Genomic DNA, 22313 nt, shown 5'->3' with positions numbered 1-22313 from the left:
AGTTACCATTTTCCATCATCTGGCTTCCAGCTGGTAGATGGGGTCCAGCAGACAGATCCTCTTCTATCTACATAGTCCTATGTCCAATGACTGAGTCCTCACCAGCAGCCAGGGCCATTTATGATTTTTTATGATCATTTCCCATCTCCTCAATAGCTGAAAGGGATTTTTCAGTTCTCCAGTGCAGCTTTGCATGCCATGATAATATTTTCAAGGATACTTTTAATGCATCAGAAGCTGGATATCTGAGAGTTAGGATTTTAGGTACAATCTTGGAGTGACTGGATGTGGGACAGGTGCACATCAGCAAGTATAATCCAGGAAGGTTTGGAAAGTTTGAGGACAGAGGATGTGCTAGCAGCACAAAATGCACTTACTGATAAGGGAAGGACTGGTTTCTTTTTAAATACTGAAAATGTTGTGGTTTAGAGACAGAAAGTATTATTTGTGTTAATTGATTTCTGAATTAAAATGGATTTCAGGGAAAATGAAGAAATTTAAAGAAGCAATGATTATTCAATATGCCTGCAACTTGCAAAGCTTCTTGAAATATTGTCCTGGTATCTTTATCACTGTGTAATATTATAAATGCAACAGTTGAGTTTTGTCATCTTTTACAATATTGCTAATTCTCCCATTTTGCACTCAAATAGTTTCAATTTAAAATTGAAGTTGTACTTTCTTAACCTTATAATTGTATATAAACAAGGCTGCAATTCCACAGTCTCAGTCTCTTTATCCTGTAAACAAGATATGACAGAGGCCCATAAAATATGAATGGAATAGATAAAATTACTAGAAAATTACTTCCTTACAATATGGGCATCCATCTGTCTAAAAAAATATCAGAAAGAAGTCTTTCACGTCTGCTTAAACTACAGGACATATTGTCACAGGATGTTGTGGATACCAAATGCTTACGTGAATTCAAAAAGAGATTACACCGATTAATGAAAGGAAATCCCTCACAGGCTACTAAACACAAAAATATGGCCCGTGCCTCAGAAATTCAATGAGCCACAGATTACTGGAAGCTAAGAGGGAATATGCTGGGGTTTTACTGCCATATGTTTACTCTGCTCTTATTCTCTTCTTTAGGTATCTGTAAATAGCTATTAACTGGAAATAGGATACTTTGTAGGATAACCTTTGATCTGAACCCGCTTTTGCAATTCTCTATTTACAAGCACATACACAAGTACTATAAAATAAAAATTCAAATAATGTATTAATCTTCTACATAGTTATCATAGAACAGAACTAGAAAATAAGCATTTGACAACTGGAAGGTCACACTGCTTGGTTACAGATCAAATCTGATGTTGATAATTGCTTTTTAAAAAACATACATAATCAATTAAGAGCACTATGCTTTCTGAAATTAAAGCCATGTTAACATTGTAATACAGAGTTTCCTTTGATCTGAAATGCTTGGCTTCCTTTATACCAAGCCACAGCATGAGCACTGTTCAAGACACAGAGCTCCCTTAGGAGATGGTTTTCACAACTCCACTGATTCATACTTCCAATAGCATATATCTCCTGCACTGTGTCAACCACACTGGCAGCCAAAAGAAATTTACTACAAGTTGATCTATGCAGTTCAGAGATCAGGATTTTCATAAATTTTTCTTGGCTGCCAGCAGAGTACCCACAGCAGAATCTACACACTAACTGGAGTCCAAGTACATTACACGAGACACTGTATTTGCATCAGCTCCAAGAAGCTTTTACTTGGCAACCTACAAACAGCATGGTACAAAGTGACAGTTTTCTTTGCTTGTTTTCTAGTTATTGCCTGAAAACTTCAATAATTTTTTGAATGCTGGAGGATTAACAAAAAAATAAACAAAACTGAATTACTGAATTTTAAAGTTTTTTTTCCCAAAGACAGAGCTTTATGTATACACAAGTTACAAATATCCCACATGTATGTAAGTAGATAGCAGTAATATTTTCCTTACATGTCCATGTACACTAAAATCATCTATTACTTCTATAAGGTAGTTCCACTTCTTATTATTTATCATATGTTCTTTGATGGAAGAACTATTTTCTGCAGAATTTCAGTATGGTACACTATCTACCCTGATAAATTTTCTACAGAGGTAAAAAACAATCTATTTTAGTTTGACTTTTATTTCTCTTGCTGATATGAAGATAACAGTCTCAAATTACCACTACTGATCTACTGTGTTTATCTACACTTAGTTTTTTGCCAAATATTTTCTGCTGCTGGAAGACACAGTTCTGTGGTCACATTTTATCCAGTAATTGGTACATTACATATCATGTCTAATGTGCTTGAAAACTAAGCTCCCAAGAAATCCTTGTTTTCCCCAAGCACTTCTTCTAAATCTTGACCTTTTTTAAAAAGCTGCACTTGTGCAAGTAGGTCAATCTTAAATTAATCTAGTTAAATGTAGTGTGCTCTCAATTTAAACTGGTTTAACACTCCCTTAAATAGGTTTAGATGTATTCAGTAATATCCCAGAAAAAAATAACTGCTTTAAAAAAGGTTTAAACTAACTTAAGTGCATGTAGACAGACAAATGTGAAATCAATTTTGATAAACCAATGCAATAAGGCTAATAAGACGGCCCTTTCAGTTCTGGTACAGAAAAACAGGATGTAAGACAGGATTTTTCTTCAAGCTGCTAGAAAATTTACAGAGACAGTACCTATCTGAGATGCTCCCTGGCAGTGACTTTGAAATTCATGACAGTCATTTGAAATATTGCCATTGAAGGAAATACTTTGAAAAACATTTTTGTTGAGCGTTTTGACAGTACGGTATCTCCAATGTACTGCCACTCCTGGGAAGAAATCACTGAAACTTTCTGGATTTAGATGCATCATTCATTGTCCATAATTTTTAAATTTAAAAACAATGAGGGGATATATATCGCCTAAATGGATTAGAGTCATGGGAACAAGGAAATTCCTCCCTAGTTTCAAGGCTGGTATATTAAGATTTCTTCCTCTTACTTTTTTCTTCACTTTTTTGTTTGTTTGTTTTATTTACAGTTTTTAAGTTCAAAAGAAAGTAAAGGTATACATTTTTTTCCCAATAAGTGATGATTTTTCAGATACCTACTTATGCAACATGATTTCCATTTCCTGTTTGTCCCTTTACCTTTTTATATTTTAACTGCACATATTGTGAAACATTTTCCTGTAAAATCCCATCCATTTTGATTTGCTGTTCCTGAACAGTGTTTGTTCTTCTGCTGTATTTGCCAAGCACTACAAGAATAACCTGAGTTTCAATTGAGACTGCCTAGGAGCACAAGATACTTCATAAGGTGCATGAAGAAACCATCCTGTTCCAAACAATTTAGGAAGATAAGGCTCTTATCTCACCTGAGGTCTAGATAGGGAGATCAAAAAGGAAATGGAGTCTGCTGTAATTGAAACAGCCTCCTCCCTTGGGAACTTGAAAAGTAGTTGTGCTAAATGGGAAACTAGAAGATGACAACTGGCTGAAAGAAGATGACAGTCCAATACACACACTTTGCATAAAATGTTGAAAGAATAGAATTTCCTTTCCTTATTAAATAAAAAAAAAAGGAAAAAAAAAAAGAAAATAAATGCGCACCATATTTTATCCTCCATATCTCCCTCATTCACTGGCAAAAGAAATTCTGTCCTTGTTTCCACTGCTTCCCTGGGATGCTAAGTCTATTGTCCTTCTTTCTGGCAATATTTCTAGGATCACCTGCAGCACCATGGATGGAAATTCAGAGAAAAGCCCTCCACAGCTCAGCTGGAGTTGAGGTACCGGCTGTACTCTGCTTACAGGGTATTATGAAAGCAAAGAAATATATCCTTGTAGAAAGCCTGCAAGTGTAAAATTGTATGACAGGAGGTTTTTTCCTGAGTGACAGGCCCATTAGTCTCTACTCCTACAAAAGCCTCATTCATTCTTCAGGATGAGGGAGGAGTCAAAGCACAAATCTCTTCAGAGAACACGATTGATAAGAACATACCATTGAAGTGAGAATAAAGGAAAGCAGCAATGAGCTTTGAAGATGATGTATTTCTATTGCAACTGTCTTCGGAGTGTAGAGTGTGATTAAACAAAAGAAAATACAAGAAAATTGACAAAATGTGATAAGAAAAAAACCCCATCAAATCAACCAAAAACCTGAAGTATGAAGACACTAAAATGAAGTAGTCAGAATAAATTGCTGTAGTAATTAACTATACTCAGAATATTGATTTTGTATATGATTCCTTATTTAGAATGAAAACTACTTTATAGGACAACAGTTTATGAAAGCCTTCCATTAAGTTACCTGTCTTTTCTGAGGTAGATGGCATATAAACTGTTTTCATTAGAACAGTACAAGGTGAAGAATGAGGCTAGGGATTTTCAAAAGGACCTTATTTTTGCATTCTTGCTGCTAAGTAAACAAGTTGCTCTGTGTTTTTGAATCTCTCCGGAATACTGGAATAGGAATCAGAGAAAATCAGCCCCTTGGGGTGAGGGTTAGTTTAAAAATAAAAATAAATCATCAAATCTTTTTCCCATTCTATTGGATTTCAAATAATACTACAAGAAGGTGTCTATTGGACTATTGGAACAATGAATCTTAAAATTGACACTCACCTGGGAAAAATGACTCATAGCTAAGATCACATACATATTTTTCAACCTTCTGCTTTTCAGTGTTCTGAGACTCAGCTCAAAATTATAGGAAGCCTAAGAGAGCTGTAAGTCTTTCTTTCCTGTCAATCCCAAATAGTGTGCTTGTCTTCTTTTTCCCCCTGGAAATTTTTTGCAGGCACAAAAAAACCCCAAAAAACGAACAAACAAAAAACCCCAAACAAAAAAAAAAAAACCAACAACAGCAACATAACAAAACAAATTAAAAACTCCAAACCAAACCCAAAAACAAAACAACAACCAAAAAAAAAACCCAACAACAACAACCACCACAATAAAACACCCAAACAAAAACAAAAAACCCCCAAAACCTGCATGATCCTCCAGAATTCCTAGATATAAGCTAATTAGTAAGACAATGAGGAAACCTAGCCTACCTAATAACTAAAAGTCACCAATCAGACAAACAGATGCCCTGCATTTTCAGAAGAAATGCACATCTATTGATCTTTCTAGGGTTACAATGATGGGCAGTTTTCTCTGGACAACAACTATGACCTATGACACAGTTCTTACCATATCAACAATGAAACCAACAGTTGCCAGAATTCTTCAAAGAACTTGCATTGGTAAGATATTTCTATTAATTATCATGTATTTTCAAAAAGTCTTCAATTTTTTTACATTTAATATTCCATTTTATCAGGAATGTCCCTCAAAAAAGTTTATATAAGCTCATCAAAGTACATAAGATATTAAATTTTCAGAAAAATTTCCAATCATAACTCTTAAACATTTGTGATATAGATAGTAAACCTTTTTTATTATAAAAGTTCAAAGTTCTAAGATATATAAAATCACAATTTTAGTAATAGCATCAATTTACTTTCCCTTGACTTTTTTAATCACATTATATTAAAATACATTAATACAAGCAATAGCTTTTGAAAACTGTTCTACAAAACACAAACCTCAAAAGCCCTATAAAGAAATGAGTGCCATTAGGCAATATGAAAATTGCTTAAGTTAAAGAAGAATGAGACAGCCAGAAGTTCATTCACTTTCACACAAGGTGTGGAACTGCTCCAAAAGAGTTATCCCAATTAAACTGACATCCTGACTTCAACGTACACATGCCTGTAGATTTTCCTGAATGCTTCAAACAAGAGCTCCAAAATCACTGAACACTATGTGCAGTGCTGGTCTCTAACCAACATAAAAACCAGACACACAAAATCACCTTCATTTACCCTCACAATGCTATGTCTGACTATGTACCCAAACTGCACAAACAGAGGACTCCCACCAGTGCTCCTTTGAGCTAAACATGTGAAGAAGGCAAATATGAGCTATGCAATACCACAGTTTTTCCTCCAGTAAGAATTTAGGGCTTTTTTCACAATAATGAAGCGTCTTGAACACATTGCACAACTGAGGGCTTTTACAGTACCTTACACACCTCTTGCTTCAATTGACTCCAGCAGAGCAGAAGTATTGCACCAATGAAATAGTCACAACACCATATTTATACTAAAATGCTAAATTAAAGTTTTGTTTCAGACCCCAGGCTACAAATACTGCGACATAAAAAGTTCTCAGTTTTTCTTGGAGGATCTCAGGTGAGAAGGGGAAAGAAAAGGAATTAGATAAAGCCTCTCATTAGTCATAAATTCAGTGTAACATTGAAATACAACAGTTTTCCACTTCTTGCCATATCTATAGCCTTTTGTATGCCAGAAACATCCTATTTGTGTGTCTCTGAAGACATGTGTCAAACTTCATGTACCTGGCTTAGAGGGATCTACTAGGACAACTGAAGCTGCTTGGAAACAAAACCTGCCACAGCATCAAACACAGAATATGTCTAGAGAAAATCTCTTCTTCGATACTGTTCTGGAGATGCAAAATTAGACTTAGCTTTTAATCAGCATTCACAGATAATAGCAGTAATTCAGTCACATCACCTTAGAGCTTGGCAGTGGCCAGATTTTAGTCATGAAGAATAAAGGGTATATTTAGTCTTTATTTGGTAAATGATCGGTGCACAAACTGCACTGTGCAGTCATTCATTTGACTGTGGGGAATGTACAACTTAATTAGATTTGACATGTTAAAATCAACAATTCCAAAAGACATTCAAAAGTTTTTGGGAAACACCAATTCCGCTCTTGGAATGGCATCTTTAAGATTTGCCTGCCATTGCATCATCAAAGATGCAAACTGAAGACTAGGTTTCATGTCCATTAGTATCCACAGAATTGGTGGATAGCTGAAGTAGTTCTTATATCACTGTTAAATATTCCACATTTCCCCTAAAGCTAAATAAGTTTGACATGTTAAAATATGCAAAACTAAAGTAGTTTAGGTAAATATTCACCAGTACAATGTTTGAATGATCATGAAGTTTCCTAATAAGAATTCAATGTTTTTCAAGCAAAACATGTTTTCATACTGTATTACAATCAGGCAGATACTTTTCTGCCTTAGATTCAGAGACAGATCAACCAAATATATTTCTAAAGTAATGTTAGCCAAGGAAAGAAAACCATGTGACTTTAGGAACAGGGGAACAGGGAAGTAGTTCTATTAGCTGAAAATTCATGCCACTCATCTATTTTGTTTAAAATTAAATCTTCTCTTACCATCATGATTGGGGTTTCCCAAAGTCCATGGCTCATCTGAGTCAAAATGAGTGTCTCCCCCAATTCCTGGGCCAGGAAAATATGCATGAGCTAAAAATCCTCCCTCCCCATCAAAGGGAGAACTGTCTCCATGAAAACCTGATGCAAAAATGATTGTAATATCCACGTCTCTCTTGCCATTTTCTAATTCAATGTAAGGAACTTCTTCAAATGTTAGAGGGGTTACATTCTGCCACACATCGAAGGCACGGCGAATGGCTTTACGGGTTTCAGCATCACCTACTTTTGGAGTGACGTTCTTTATGCTGAAAGAAACAGAGAAACATTACACAGATTAAATTTAACAGAGTGGTAAGTGACACTGCTAATATCCATTTTCCCCTAATTATTATATGCTCTGTGCCTTTAATAAGACATGCTATACAGGCATTATATACTTTAGGAAGAGTAGTTTTAAACAAGCTGGTGCAAAATTATGGTGTCAATTTGTATAGTCCTTTAAGCTAGAACTTATTATGTTAGCTGGCTTACTCCCAGCAGTACAAAAAGTCTTATATTTAGAAGATTTAAAATATATTAAAATGAAAAATTCTTAACAGTGGGATAACCAGATTAATCAACCGCTGACTGTTTACCTCCTGGACCACAATTAGAATCCATCAGAGCTAAAGAATGTCATGTTCTTTCTGATCAAAAGAAAAATGTTTTTACTGAAATGAAATTTTTACTTATTAGTGAGTTCATTTACAAAAGCAGAACTCCATACTGTGACCACCAACCAGTATTCACAAAGCCTTGTTGCATTTGCAACTGGATAAATTCCTTATCAGAAACAAAGCCTTTTGACTTCAGTACAGGCTAAGATGTCCTTTGATGATCTGATCACATCTGTAAATCTTGCATAACACTGCAGAATCCATCAGATAAATAATTTTATAGAAGACAATTATGTGCTAACTCAGGAATATATATTAAAGAGAAATTTCAGTCTTCACCACTTCTTCAAGTTACACATATATGAAAAGGCAAAAAAATATAAGAATTGAAGATTACTCTCAGAGTTAGTAAATTATAGTGAAAATATCTTTAAAAAAATCTTTATTTTCATTATTGAATTCAAGAAATGAATGTCAATAATCAAGACCTATCCAATTTTCTGCATCATTTCCACTGGATTCATAGGGGCAGCAAAAACTCTTTTAGGTTTGTGTCTGCTCTGAAACTGCTGCAACAAGATTCTCTTTGTTCATTTGACATGTGCTTGACTGAACGTCCAGCACAAATTTCAGAAATTACATAGTTCTAGAGTATATGTAATATTTTTGCCAGTTTACACAGCATGGGACATTAAAGGAGAACAAATATACTTTTATGAATAAACTTTGAATGATTGATTTGTTTGGTACATTAAATGTGCTTGATTATATGGTATTCATGTTTATATAAATGGAAACAAATCTTTCAAGCGTAATTTTATAGATTTTACTTCAAATATACATTTTGTTCACAGCTTTATGTAGAAAACATAAAGATACATATTTGGACTTCCACTCAAAATTATTTGAATGTATTGAGTCCAATAGTGCTGTCTAACCAAAGCATAATTTTTTAGCTGGCATGTATGTTCCAATAAGATATCAAGAGAAACCATAAGACAATACATTGTAAAGAATCCACTGTTTTCCTTGATCTTTTGTTCCAAAGGTGATTTAACTAATCAATTCATAATTGTGCCTATTCTATTAATTGCCTGGTTTATATTATTGGTTCTCATTCTATTTTTCTTGGTCACATTCATGAGCTTCAAAATTTTCCCCCTATACACAAAGACATTTAAAAGACATTTCTGCACTGCAAAGCCATTATCTTTTTGTTGTCTCTAAGCAATTAAAATTTTGAACTCTTTAAATCTCAGGCTAGAAGATATTTTCTCCAGTCAATTGAATATTTTCTAGTGACTTTTATTCAACTTAACCAATTTCTAATGCTCTTTCAAAACTGGCTCTGTCAGACCTAAAAAGTACTGCAGTACTGATCTTGCTGTCAGAGAGAAAATACCCTCTGATCTGTAGGCATGACCTTGCTCTACATGATGTAAATGTCATGTGATTTAAAGTGTTTCTATCATGCCCCTTCATAATTATTTGGTCATCAGTAAATTTATGGTCAGTGTTGCATTGCATTTTTTGTGATTAAAAACATATTGGACATGCTGTACCAACAATCAGCCCTTGCAGAACCCCTCTCTGAAAGCTCCTGCCTTTGAGACTTAGGTTTTTTTGAGATGTTTTAATTAGCAAGTTCATAAAATGCTGTCTGTGCCCCCTGAGAAAGTACAGCATTTTGGAACGTGTCCTGTGACACAAAATCAAAACCACATCACAGTGGCACACTTATACTTCCACTACCAAAGACTTCCCTGTTGCTATGCTAAGAATATCCCTTACAAAGGAGGCAGATGTGCTCCCAGGCAGTCTTGCTAAGTGCTCCCTAAGACACGTGAATTGCCTGAAGCAGAGCTCTGTGAAGGACTAGAGCCTCTGCTATTTGCCATGTATAAGAAATATGGCAAATGAATCAACAGGCTCCCATAGAAAATAGAGCATGTCTAGAAAAACTGAAATATTGATATAGAAAAAGTTCATCTGAAATAAACAGCTAAGGCTTTGGGGGTTTTTATCTATTTGTTTCCTTGTTAGACTTTTTTTTTTTTTTTTTTTTTTTTTTTGGTATTTAGGAATCTTAGTAATTAGTCAAAGTCCCATTTTGGTACAGAAGGACCTTCTGCTATTATATGTGAAATGAGGAAATGGATAAAAATGCATTGGAATTTTGTATTAGTGTTAAATTGAGTAATGATTAGTCTGAAAGGGTTTGACTCAAATATTAAAACTTATTATTTTACATTTTCTTGCTTTTCCAGCACATTGAATTAAGTTTTAATCAGATTACAAATGAGGAATTGAGCCATTGGGCTAGTTTCGCACTCCCAAGCTAGAGTAGCCTACCTTTGATAGCAGATATTATCCATGGGACCAGCTATTGACTTAATTTTGAAATAGCATGCTACATCTCCAGATTCATTGTAAAGTAATATCTTTTTTCAAAGCATATTTTCTGTGCTAAAACCAGAGAGATTAAAACCAGAGTGTAGCTTGAAAGAGAAATTACATAAATCAGCAGTTATTCCCAGACAAGAGTATTTACAGGAAACAACTGTCCACTTTTAATGTGTTAACCACAATCCAGGTTCAATCTTAAAAAGAGCTACACAAGCATTGAAATTGTCTTGCTGGGAACTTTGCTTAAAATAATTCACCAGTGCAGATATGTGAAACCGAAGTTATGTTACATTTCTTTCATGTTGTTTACCATACAAACTCTAAGGGGGAATTACAATAAAATCAATCCATAAAGACAGTCTGTCAATTAACAGAGATACTAGGATTCATCTTTTAGAAGTCTTCAGTTTAGACCTATGATTGCAATAGCAAATAATGTCTCATATGAAGCCTTTCCTATTTAGATCCACAACTTAAATCCAGCAATCACCTGAAATAGTGGTAACTCCCACAGGAATAAAAAAAAAAAAGACAGGAATTGGTTATCTTACACTCACCCTGTCCAGATAATGGAACTCAAATAGAAGTAAGTGTAGGACGCAACAACGCAGAACCACTCTTATTGCAATGTGCAAGTATCACAAGACAAAGCCCTTCATAATAAAAATCCATCTTTTTTTCAAAGTATTGCTTTCCTAGCCTCAATGTCTAGTGATCGTTTTAAAGCAAAGTTCAAATGAGAGAAAGATCCAAAGCTGACCTTGACCATACTGGCAGTGCAACTTTACAAAGAATTTAAAGATCCTATAATTACTTAAAAAAAGACAATTTGTAAGATGAAACATTTATTTTCATGCCTTTTTTCTGAACTAATAAACTGAGTGGTACTTTTTATAAATTTTGAGAGCTGTTATTTGTAGATAACCACAGCCATGTATCAATCGATTATGCTTTTTTTTGGTTATCATTGGTTTTGCATGATCTTCAACCTGATAGTTGCATCAAGCATTATAACTTTAAAATACATGTCTTCCACAAGAACAATTAGATTTTATCACTGATATGCACTTTTCACATTCATGTACTATTTCTACAGCTGCCTCAAGAGTCTTGTTTTGAGAGTGTTATTCTAGAATCCTGAGTCCTATTGATTTCAGAAAAGCTTTGGGTTTTCCTTCCCTTCCCACTCCTTTCCCAGAATATCCTAAAAGAAAAACTATACATGCTTTACTGACATATTTTTGGCTGCATCAGCTTCAGGAGCCTTGCAAGATTGTCAGGATATACCTCACTTGACTGTGTAAAATCAGTAATTTGAAATTTAAATAGATGAAAGAGCAGGAGTTTCAACTGAGTAGGTAAAAAGATGCAGTCAATAATCTGTTTGAAGTAAGCTAGTTAAGATCTGTTCCTGATATGAAACTGTTCAAGTAAAATGAATTGAAACATACATTAAATTTGAATAAGTTGTTCACACAACCTTTTTATTGTCACTAATGTAAATCAAACCTAAACTGAAGCAAAACTTTGGAGGTTTGTTTGCTGCTTTCATGATATTTTGGGTTGGTGGGTTGGTTTGGCTTTTTTTGGTTGGTTGGTTGGTTGGCTGGTTGTTTTTTAATCACACTATAACTTTTATTGAAAGCAATAAACTACCTCTGGCCAAAAACATATTTCACTTTGCACCATAATTTCTCTAGAAATTGGTTTCTATGAAGTTGCTTCACTAATCTCTCACTCATGTAAGGTTTTTTAGCTTCAGCTTTTTTCCAGTTTCAGTTTGCTGACTTTTGGAGCTATAGACTAAGAGTGCTATCTTGGTTAACATAGGTCTTGTTCACATTGATTAAACCTAATCCAGAATTACTACTTTTGATTTTCTGTGGGTTTGATTTTCAACCTACTGCTGCCATGATTGAAAGAACTTATAATTATCTTGTCTCTTCATTTTCATGGATAACATCCTCCTGAACATTCACTAAAAGAAGATGAAATGTGAAAGAGATTTCTGAGACAAAACCCCAAGAATAGTAAAATACTTGATGGCCAAATGTCTTTAAAGGAAAGCTATTTTAAGAAATCTGATGTCATAATATGCTACTAGGTAATCTAAAATCAATAGCATGCAACATAAATGTGGAATGTGTTCTAAATATTACTTTTTATTAATACATTAAAAAATTTTACTACTATGAATCAAAAGTATTTTCAAAGTTTTTTCTTATTTTTCTTAATCCAGTATTTCCTTATTTTTTAGAATGGTTTTTAAATATCAAAAAAGAAATTCTCTCTCCATATTCTACACAATGTGGACCATTTAGACTCTAGAAATTTCACAGTCTATTGCTAACAAGCTAGATAAGACTTTTCATTGCATACTGAAGCTCCCAGCTAGCATTCATTCTTTATCTGAACAGCATAAACTTAGACCTGTTCAAATATTTCATTTGCTTTCAGAAATGAAATCTAGGATGTATCTAATTTGTAAAAGAAAAATGACAATTACCTGGGGCTTGACCCATTGTCCACTGAAGTCAAGAAAAAGATGAAATTATTTATAGTGGGTTTGGGATGAAGCTATTGACTATCTACAGCTAAGTTTCCTGCACCAATTAAATTATTACATATTGCTCATTGATTACATTAGTTTTTTTCCAAACATAAGCAAGAAAAAACAAATCAGAGTAGCTTTTCAATTATTATTTTATTTTAAATTGTTACAAGTTCTTACTCATGGTTATAAATCAAGACAAATCTTTTATTTTTAAAGAATATTTTCCAATTTTACTTGCAAAAGTATTTTGCAGATAGAATAATCTGGGCAGTTGAGAAATGACTGACTGCTGGAGTTCAAATTATTAATACTATGCACAGAATTCTGATGAGGAGTGTTTCATATTCAATATTTCTCTGTCTAAACTGGACATATAAACATTTATACTCAATTTTTAAAAGTGATAACTTTTTTGTTTCACATTGTTGCTCCTTCTTTAAAGTACTAGATTATTTACTTTTCTAGCAAAAGAGAAGGTGACTATATTTTTGAGATTCATATGTGCCTTCATAAATACCCCCTTAAATATTTTTTTTTTAAATTTAATTTTTAAAAATCCATTCATAGCTTTCTTAAATTTCTTCTCTGATTCTGTACAATACTCAGAGATCATTGTGTAACCTCACACAGCCTAAAATACTAAGGAAAGATTAGGACTATATCAATAAGATCTTTCTAGCTTTTTCTGTAATGGAGTCATAATTTTCTTGTACCCCAGATCTTCTCTTTCACCCCTATACTCTTCTGTCTGGTAAAAGTTTCAAATACTTTCTGTTTATTTGTAAAAGTGATGTTATTCTATAGCATGCATACTAATAATGTTCACAGGGTTTATCAGCATGAACTATACCAGGCAGAAAAATACTGTAAACTGGGTAATTTCACCAGAAACAGAAATTCTAACAAACATCACACATTAGTTCAAATGAGAAGAAAGATGCATTCCCTGAGGGAGAGCAAGCATAATTAATGCAGCCCATTGCAGTCCATGCTGATGTTTCCAATGCCAGAAATCTGTATTTTGGTTCTGTATTTTCTGTCTGTAAACACATTACATTCTAAGAATAAATATCACCTAAGTTCAAAATTTAATATGTTGTGAAAAGGACATAAAAAATGTTCAAAATGTAATATGGGGAAAAATACATTATGAATGTAACTTCTAATTATAATTGTAATTTTAAGTGGCTTCTTTGAAACTCCATCTTGAAATATTGCAGAACTGTTTCAGATGGAAAAACTACACATGGAAAATATGGAAATGTTCCAGGACAAGGAATGGTGGAGCTTGCTTTTGGGAATATTTGTTGTACGGTTTTGGTTTTGGTTTCCAAAAAACTGTAAGCTGTAGCATGCAGTGAAAAGAAGGAGAAATTGCTCTTTCTGTGGAGGAATTAGTAAACTGGCTTAGCAAGCACACTTCAGACTGCAAGGTTCAACTGGCCAGGAAGGCACAGAATGCAACTGGAAACCTGCAGGTTATAAGAGACTGAGGAGTGGCACAGAAAAATGGAGAAATGAAACTAGAGATATGATTAAAATTTTAGGAAACAAAGCAGGTTAAAATGTCATTAATTTAACATGTCATAAGTCTGTAAGCAGAGAATCGGTGAGAAGTGCAAAAATAATCTTAGTTCTTTTTTTTTTTTTTTTGGTCTTTATTTGCTTTGGGCTATTTTCCAATTCAAAAAGATAATATAACATTTTTTTATTCTAATCAAATTTATGGCTTCTATTTTAAATGTATTTTGTACTGTAATTCACTGCCAAAAATATTACAGAGTTATTCACATCAAAGCTCTGTTCAACTGGAGGTCTTATCAAAGTGAGAGAGAGAGGAGGCAAGAGATAAAGAACTGCTATAAATTCTTCAAAGTGAGAAAGATTACTAGATAGTTGTCACTTAGTTTAATACTGGACACCTTCATTTGTTATTTGGATTAATGTCTTGGTTGACAGTCCAGAAGATGTACAAGGGGTAGGATTTAGACTGTTGTAAAAATCCTGTAATGAAATAGGGAATCAGACTCTGTAAAAATCATAGTGGTAGGAAAGCACACATATGAGTAGATGCCTCCTAAGTGTGCACACACTGCATTTAAATTCTAAAATGCAAATAGATATAAAGTGCTGTGGGTGGGCATTTTTATTCTAACCAATTATAAATTACATTTACATTAACAATAAAGGACTTCAGCCAAAGCAACATACCAACCCAAAATTGTCTGTTGCTTGATGTTATATCAGAATGTAATGTCTTAAACTAGAATTCTCTAATTCAGTTATAAACCACAGTAGTGACATAGGGTTACTAGTGAAGTTATATGTTCACCACAGTATGAAGAACAGTCTATATGACAATTATGGCTTTTGAGCTTTAATACTTGCATGGGTTTATGAATAATGGCATCAGATAATGAATTTGAAAACTATTTTGTCACCCAGAACTTACCCCTGTTAGATATTACAGGAATCCATGATGAGGCTGTGTAAATTTTCCAACAGTTTGTATTGGAATCCTTCGTTTGCTGACAGATTATGGACTTTATGTTATATACATGATGACACTTTCTCTGGTTGACAGAGCTCTAGTGAGTATATCTTGAAAGTTTCCATCTAACTTTCCCTTCAAGGCCTCAGTTTTGACAGCAGGCACACTGTGCTAATAACTATGTAGCAGACTCAGGAGTTATACAGATGCACACACTCCTATGTCCATCATCACCTAGGCTGGAAATGGTTGGGTCAGTGACTCGTCAAATTATAATCAAATTAATTGGTACTTAGAAGAGACCCATAGGCACCTACATTTTGCACAGATTGACTCCTTTCAATACCCTATTTTACATATTTAAATTATAAATCTGAGTTTCATTACATACTCCTAGATTCAGAGCATTATTCCCTGAGCAGTTGCCAAGTTGAAAGGTAACCCTAAGGAAGTACTAGGTTTTTAATTGATGCTGTAAGCTTTGTAGAATTTACTGGCTACCAAATACATGCAATTTTAATCCAAGAAAAAAACTCGGTTTTTATGCAGCACATACATACTTATAGGACGTATCCATCGTAACACTTTAATATCGTGCAGTAATAATAAACTTCTCAAAGTATTGAAAAATATTTGGGAATTTATATTTACTTTAGGTGGAAAGTCATCACTGTTAGTGACATTTGTATGCCTGTAGGAATATCTTTGGTACCTGTAAGTGATATGTTTGTGTTGCCATTTCTGTCCTGTTAACGCGTAGCGTTTCCGACGAATGTTAAATTTGGAGCTACCTCTTGTTTGGTCAGGCACACCACATCGAGGTTTCTTCATCCAGCTGCAAGAAACAGCACCACACAGTTAAAGCAACATGGAAGAAAAATCATAGCCACTGCATCCCTAATAAAAACATGTAATTATCGGTATATATAATTTTATAGAACATAATAAACTAATAAATATAAAAGACTGTTGGCCTTCTTTTAATTCAAGATACTGAAATTGCTACCTTTTTGATACTACCAAGTTCTTCTATCTTACTCATTTTCCACACAATGAGAAGTATCTCATTGCAACTGTGAACTCCTAATGGAGATACTTAACTCACGAATTATTGCTTAAGAATATTTAATGTTCTGCACAAAATCAAGCTGAAAAATCTAAATCACATGCAATAAAAAAGATTATTTCAGTAGCACCAGATTTCCCAGATAAAGGCTGTATTTCTACAATGCTCTTCAATATTTCATTGTTTTCCAATATTAAAAAAAATAAACTAGCCAGCATTTCAAACATATTATAATTAAGGTATCTAATTCAAAAGTATAATTTCCACAGCAATATCCTTGAACTGTTTCTCACTTGTAGTGTAAGGCACTATTCAGTTCAAAGAAAATACAGCTATAAAGTCATTATTTTATGAGTTGAATGGCTGCAGGACAATTTACCATCAGGAAGAGAGTAAGGCTAAAGGCTTTTACTGCATATGTAAAAGACAAATCTCCTCCGTTATTTTTTCCAGCCTAATGTATTTCTATCATGCCAAACAATTATTTATGTAAAAGCTATAGTTTTCCAATAGCATTTAACAGAACAGTAATCATACCCACATTCAGGCTTTCATGTATAAATTTCTCACCATTAAACTGGCATTGTTTTGTAAATAAATGTACATACAGCAGCTGTATATATGTGTGATTGGATGACAGGATAAAGTAATTTCAAATGTCATCTCAGAAAGTGGATTCCGTTTAAAACATGCACAGGTCTAAAAAAACTCCAAAAAAGCAAACAATCATCAGCCTCACTTATTTTGATAAATGTATAAGAAGTAGTTTAAAAGTACAGCTATACTTGTAACACTTCATATATGCAGTAGTTATGGGTATATAGCAAACTGTTTTTCAAAGGCACAAGTAGGTGTTAAGCTCACCAGCCTGTGGGAAAGTACAAAATTCTCTTGATAGTACCAAGATGGGGCTGGATTCCACTAGCACTGAGAAGAGCCTACAAAAACTCTGATGTGAGACAAATGTATCGAGTAGTACAGGTCAGGAACTAAAAATTCATGGATTTAACTGCCTTAACTGGAGACATCAAGGTGATTACCTGTTTCTAATAAGAAACACAGAATGAATTATTCTAATTTCTAGTCAGAATACTTATGCTTGACACATAAAATATCTGATGTACAAGGAAAACAATGTTATTTCCCTAGTGCCTGAAAAGACTGCACTGCAAAAATCTAAAAGCCCTTATCCAACCAGCATTTGCTGAAGCATCCTGAAATTTTACTTCAGGTTCCTTTGATTTTTGAAATAAAATAACCATGCAACAAAGTAGACATTAGGGACTGTTGGGATTAAATATTACTGAAAAGTTTAATTTGCTCTAACAATGAAAGAAAATGAAGGAAAGAAGTAGACCTCTGTTACAGACCAAAGGGCAATAATATTCTTTTATTAAAATGATATGTTTACACTTCATGAGTTTGAAATTGGTTCAGACCTTCAAAAACTTTTAGACACATTGTTAGTAACACTTTTTAATAAGGGTATTATAAATTATGTTGTTGAAACTGAACACAGACAATGCAGAAAAAGATGCAAACCTAACAAAGATTGATGTTCTCGCCTTAAGGTGATATCCCTACATCAAGAGCAAGAAGCAAGGAAAAAGGCAAAACCTAATAACTATTATACTTTGTTAGAAACACTGCACAAAGATGTTGTATAAAATGTACATGTATCACTCATAGTTGTATCATTTCAAGGGCAATGACTTAAAAGTCAGTGAATTACATTGAATTAGTCCTTTCCCTTCTCCAAAAAGTTTACATTACTTAGCTTAACTGATGGAGACCTATTTTAATAACAGGGTTTGCTCACTAGCAAGCTAGGAGCAGATAAGAGTAAATATTATAAGTTCTGAATTTAAAAGTTCATCTTCAAAGCTACTGAAATAATTTTTCAAGCCAAAAGATTTAATAATCTTACAGAAAATCTTGTTAATGTAAAAATTTTTTCACACTTTTGAACTAATACTAAATGTCAAGAACAGTAGGTAATGTGGATTCAAAAGTCAACATTGTATTACCTTACTACAACAACTGACAATCCTTTTTTAACAAAAGGATTATGTGGCCCAAAATAACATGTTATGAAATTCAAGCAGTCACAATTTGTTCCTGTACTGATTCTGAAGTAGTATGTACCTATCAAGGCCATCATGTTTGTACCCTTATTGGCTTGGACAGAGAGGGGATGTTCCAAGTTGTCGTGGTGTCTGGACCACTAATGTTCTTACTATTGTTACATGAGATCTGGGACTGTAGTTCACACAACATAAATCCAAATATAAATCAAATGGAAGTCATTGCAGGCGTGGTTCAGTAGCTTATGGGAAATTACCTTCATTTAAAATTTAAGGAAAGATGCAATTTACAGCTGAAGATTTGGAACATCACCAAATCTATCACCTAGATCTTAGCTGAGCTAAGTTTAGATGTCGAATTTTAAACAAACCAGTGCATGACTAGTATGGGAGCTCAGTATTTTCAAGCACAGAAATGAGGCAAAATGTTAACAACTTCAGACATATAAATTTTCCCTAGGTTTCTCTAAAATTTTAATTTATTTTTCAACAGTAATTGTTTTGACACACACTGAGAGGAAGACTTCTCTTAGTAATTATCATTAATGCTCATGACATTCCAGATATTTAGCACATAATATGGTCTTCCCTTGGGGGAATTGACAAATAAAACATTGATTTCTGTGTTCTTCCCAAATATAGTTTCTTCTAACGTGATATGATCAAGGTTTTCCATGTTCCTGATTGTTTGTTGGAGTTTAATTTTCTGACATGTTTTTGAAATGTTTTGAAATATGCTTCATTTTTAAAAGGTGCATACAAGTAATGATTTTGCCTCTCTTTCATCATTTTGTTTTTGAACTTTGAGAAATCTTTTCTGCAGCAGCCCTTCAAAATTAATATTTTATAAGTACTCAATAAAGAGGCTTAATTGTGACTAATGTTCTCTATCTGTACACTGTGTCACGTCACATTCCTCTTCTAACTCCATTAGTTTGAATCTTAAGGAACTATATATGTCAGGAAAATTTAAATATTTTAGACTCACAGCAAATCTAGAAAGATTAAAAGAAAAATATGCAGCAAAACTGTGATGCTCTTCCAGCAGAGAGATGAAACTGAACTTCTATCTCAAGCCAGTTGCCTAACCATATTTTGTTTTTGTTTTCTAGGAGGATAAATCTCTTTCTGTCTCTTATTTTTCTTAAGGCTTCAAGAAAAAAAAATTACCCTCACAGCATCAGAACATTAAAAATTATAAATTTGGTGGAAGGCCCAAACTGCTTTATCCCTTATCAAAATTGCTGCTAAGGTTGCACAATTGTTCTGTTGTTTTTGGGCTTTGGGGTTTTTTTGGGACAGAGTTATAGCAAAAATGGAAACTAAAGGAGAAGGTTCAGCTTGAGTTACTGCAACTCAGCTTAGTGGTTGGACAAATTATAGATGTCTGTTTAAGAAAACTACTTAATTATACCCTTAAACTTCTAGTGAGGAGAAGACATCCCCATGAATGTCTTTCAAAGCATCTTTAATTATGTAGCCTGCTATTACAGGACTTTATTGACACTTGGTAAGTAATAAGAGACAGCAAAGAGTGATGTAAAATATTGTATTTCAGCCCTGATGATTCCTTTTTTAAGACTTCTCATCGAATATTTGCTGGAGATACAGACCTTATGTATACTTTTGTACAAAAATATTTACTAATTTACTAAGAAAATAAACCACTGAATCAATTCCAACAGCTCAGAATTTACTTTGTGACTGACAGTTAATATATAAACAGCAGAGAACATGGTTAGAAGTTTATCTAAGCATTGAAATAAGCATATTTGCCATTTATTTCTAAAGGATGACATTAGAATAAAATGAAAGCTTTGTTATTATTGCACAGATTTAGTCGGCATCCTATACATGACCATTGCACCTGTACATCAGGAAGTTTGCAGTGTACTCCTCAAAAGTGCAAAACAAGTCTTGGGAATGTGTATAGCAATTTTAAGAGAAGACAACAACTAGTCTTTTTCTACAATGCTTCTTTTAGGGAGGCAGAAGATCAGGAATGCCAACAGTGGGTCCATTTTAGAAATGTCTCTTTTTCATGAAACACAGTCAATGTTTCATGAAAAATGATATGAAATAAAAAATAATATAAAACAATATAATAAAAATGTATAAATTACATACAGAAAATACTGTGGCACTCCATGCAAACATTAGACAGTATTTTCATTGGGTTAGCCATTCTTATGGTACTTGTATTCAGAACCTTCCCCACATTTCCACACCATTATAAGGATGTCTCTTCCCACCACTCACTCTTCCCTGGAAGAGTGTGTCATTGGAAAGTATGTATCATTCTTTCCAAGACACTTGAGAAAAAAAAAAAAATAGCAAAACCAAGTGAATGCTGAGTAGTAGGGAGAGGATGAACACTGTTCATATTTATGCATACCAAAATACTCATTGAGGGATTATCTTTTTTCAGAGCAGCAAAATCTCCCCAGGAGTCATTTGATGGTGCTGCTGCTGTAGGACATTATTTCTTTGTTAAAGACATCTTTCTTTGTTCCACCAAAGTTAGTTCCTATGAAGTTGTTACTATAACTTTTTAAATTGTTTGTCCTTCTGAAGACAAAGAGGCACATCATAATCTCTTCTCAATATGTGTCAGAGTCAGGTAAATCCTCTTCCATAAGATGGGAACATATCTTTAATGGGGTTCCTGCTTTATTTATTATTTGGAACACCAGCATTGTTAATTATTAAAGCATATTAATCACAGAGAAACAAATTAAAAACTGTCACACATTTCTAACCTAAAGAGTATACATATTTTCTGTGTAAATGAAAGGGAAAAAATTTCAAAAATTTACAAAATAATGCCACAAATGAACAACTGAAAAACAATCTACCCTTTATTATGCAGTCATATCTCCCATGAATGGGATGATGTGAACTGATGGTACCTTGAGGCCAGAATTTAGTTAAAAATCAGGTTTTTATTGCTTTGCTTTTTCAACACCAATGTAAGTGTGACAATCCTTTAAGAGTCAGTTGTGTTTCTAACTTGACTCAAGTAAGTGTGACTCCAAATATCTAAGTAAATGCAGCACGAGTTACATGTATCTAAGAATTGCAATATATTAATGTATCTTTCTGTGTAGAAAAAAATCATGCATCAAAATATCTCGAAGACTCAATATTCACCACTTTACAAGATTAATATTTTGGATTGCTGCACAGATGAATTTATTAATCTCTTAAATTGCAGAAGTGTAGAAAATCTTGCTGGACAAAATGCCAAATTAGCAACATTAACCATCTCCAGTTGAGTTTAGAATTTTGGGTTGTTTTTTTTTTTTTTTTTTTCCAATTCTCCAGCTCATACTACAAATTGAGATGGCCTCTGCTTTTCCTCAAGTTACCCCTTTCTGTCTCTTTTGTGCTGCTGTGAACTGACTATTTTAGTGAAATATATTGTCTCTGACAAAGCTGCTACTAATATGTCTTGAAAAGGGTCCTGGTGACTGGTAGCACTTTCTCCTCAAAGATCAGTCACTGAAGATGTATGAAGAGCACAGACTGCTCACCCTGCAGAGGACCATAAACATACTTTGAGCATGGCTCTCTCACAAGGCATTTTCTGCTATTGCACTGCATGGTCTGTGGTCCTTTAAATTCCTAAACTGAGGGATGTGTGATCAACTCACCTCCCCTGAGGGCAGCCACAAAATCTGCTTTGTTTTATTGCTTTTCAATGCAATAGAGTATGTGTCAGTGGAATAAAATGATTTTTCCAATCCTGCCAGCATTTTGTGTAGTCTCTTCCCTAAACTCTAAATGATAGAAAAATAATTAATGT

At 33.8% G+C, this 22313-nt stretch overlaps 1 protein-coding gene across 3 annotated transcripts in view; it reads right to left on the bottom strand.

The window, feature by feature from the left end:
• The window catches only part of MMP16 (matrix metallopeptidase 16), a 178306-nt gene that overhangs the window by 66846 nt on the left and 89147 nt on the right, over positions 1–22313 (bottom strand). For all 3 annotated transcript variants that reach the window (XM_005479527.4, XM_074555481.1, XM_074555489.1), the window contains 2 exons: positions 16071–16193; positions 7252–7556 (listed from right to left, as the gene is read on the bottom strand). In XM_005479527.4, the coding sequence (XP_005479584.1) occupies positions 7252–7556; positions 16071–16193 (428 nt within the window). The remainder of the gene's footprint in view (positions 1–7251; positions 7557–16070; positions 16194–22313) is intronic.

The sequence above is a fragment of the Zonotrichia albicollis genome, chromosome 1 (assembly GCF_047830755.1).
Source record: "Zonotrichia albicollis isolate bZonAlb1 chromosome 1, bZonAlb1.hap1, whole genome shotgun sequence".
Taxonomy (NCBI): domain Eukaryota; kingdom Metazoa; phylum Chordata; class Aves; order Passeriformes; family Passerellidae; genus Zonotrichia; species Zonotrichia albicollis.
Note: the sequence above shows the minus strand (reverse complement) of the source record. Positions and strands in the feature narration are given on the sequence as shown.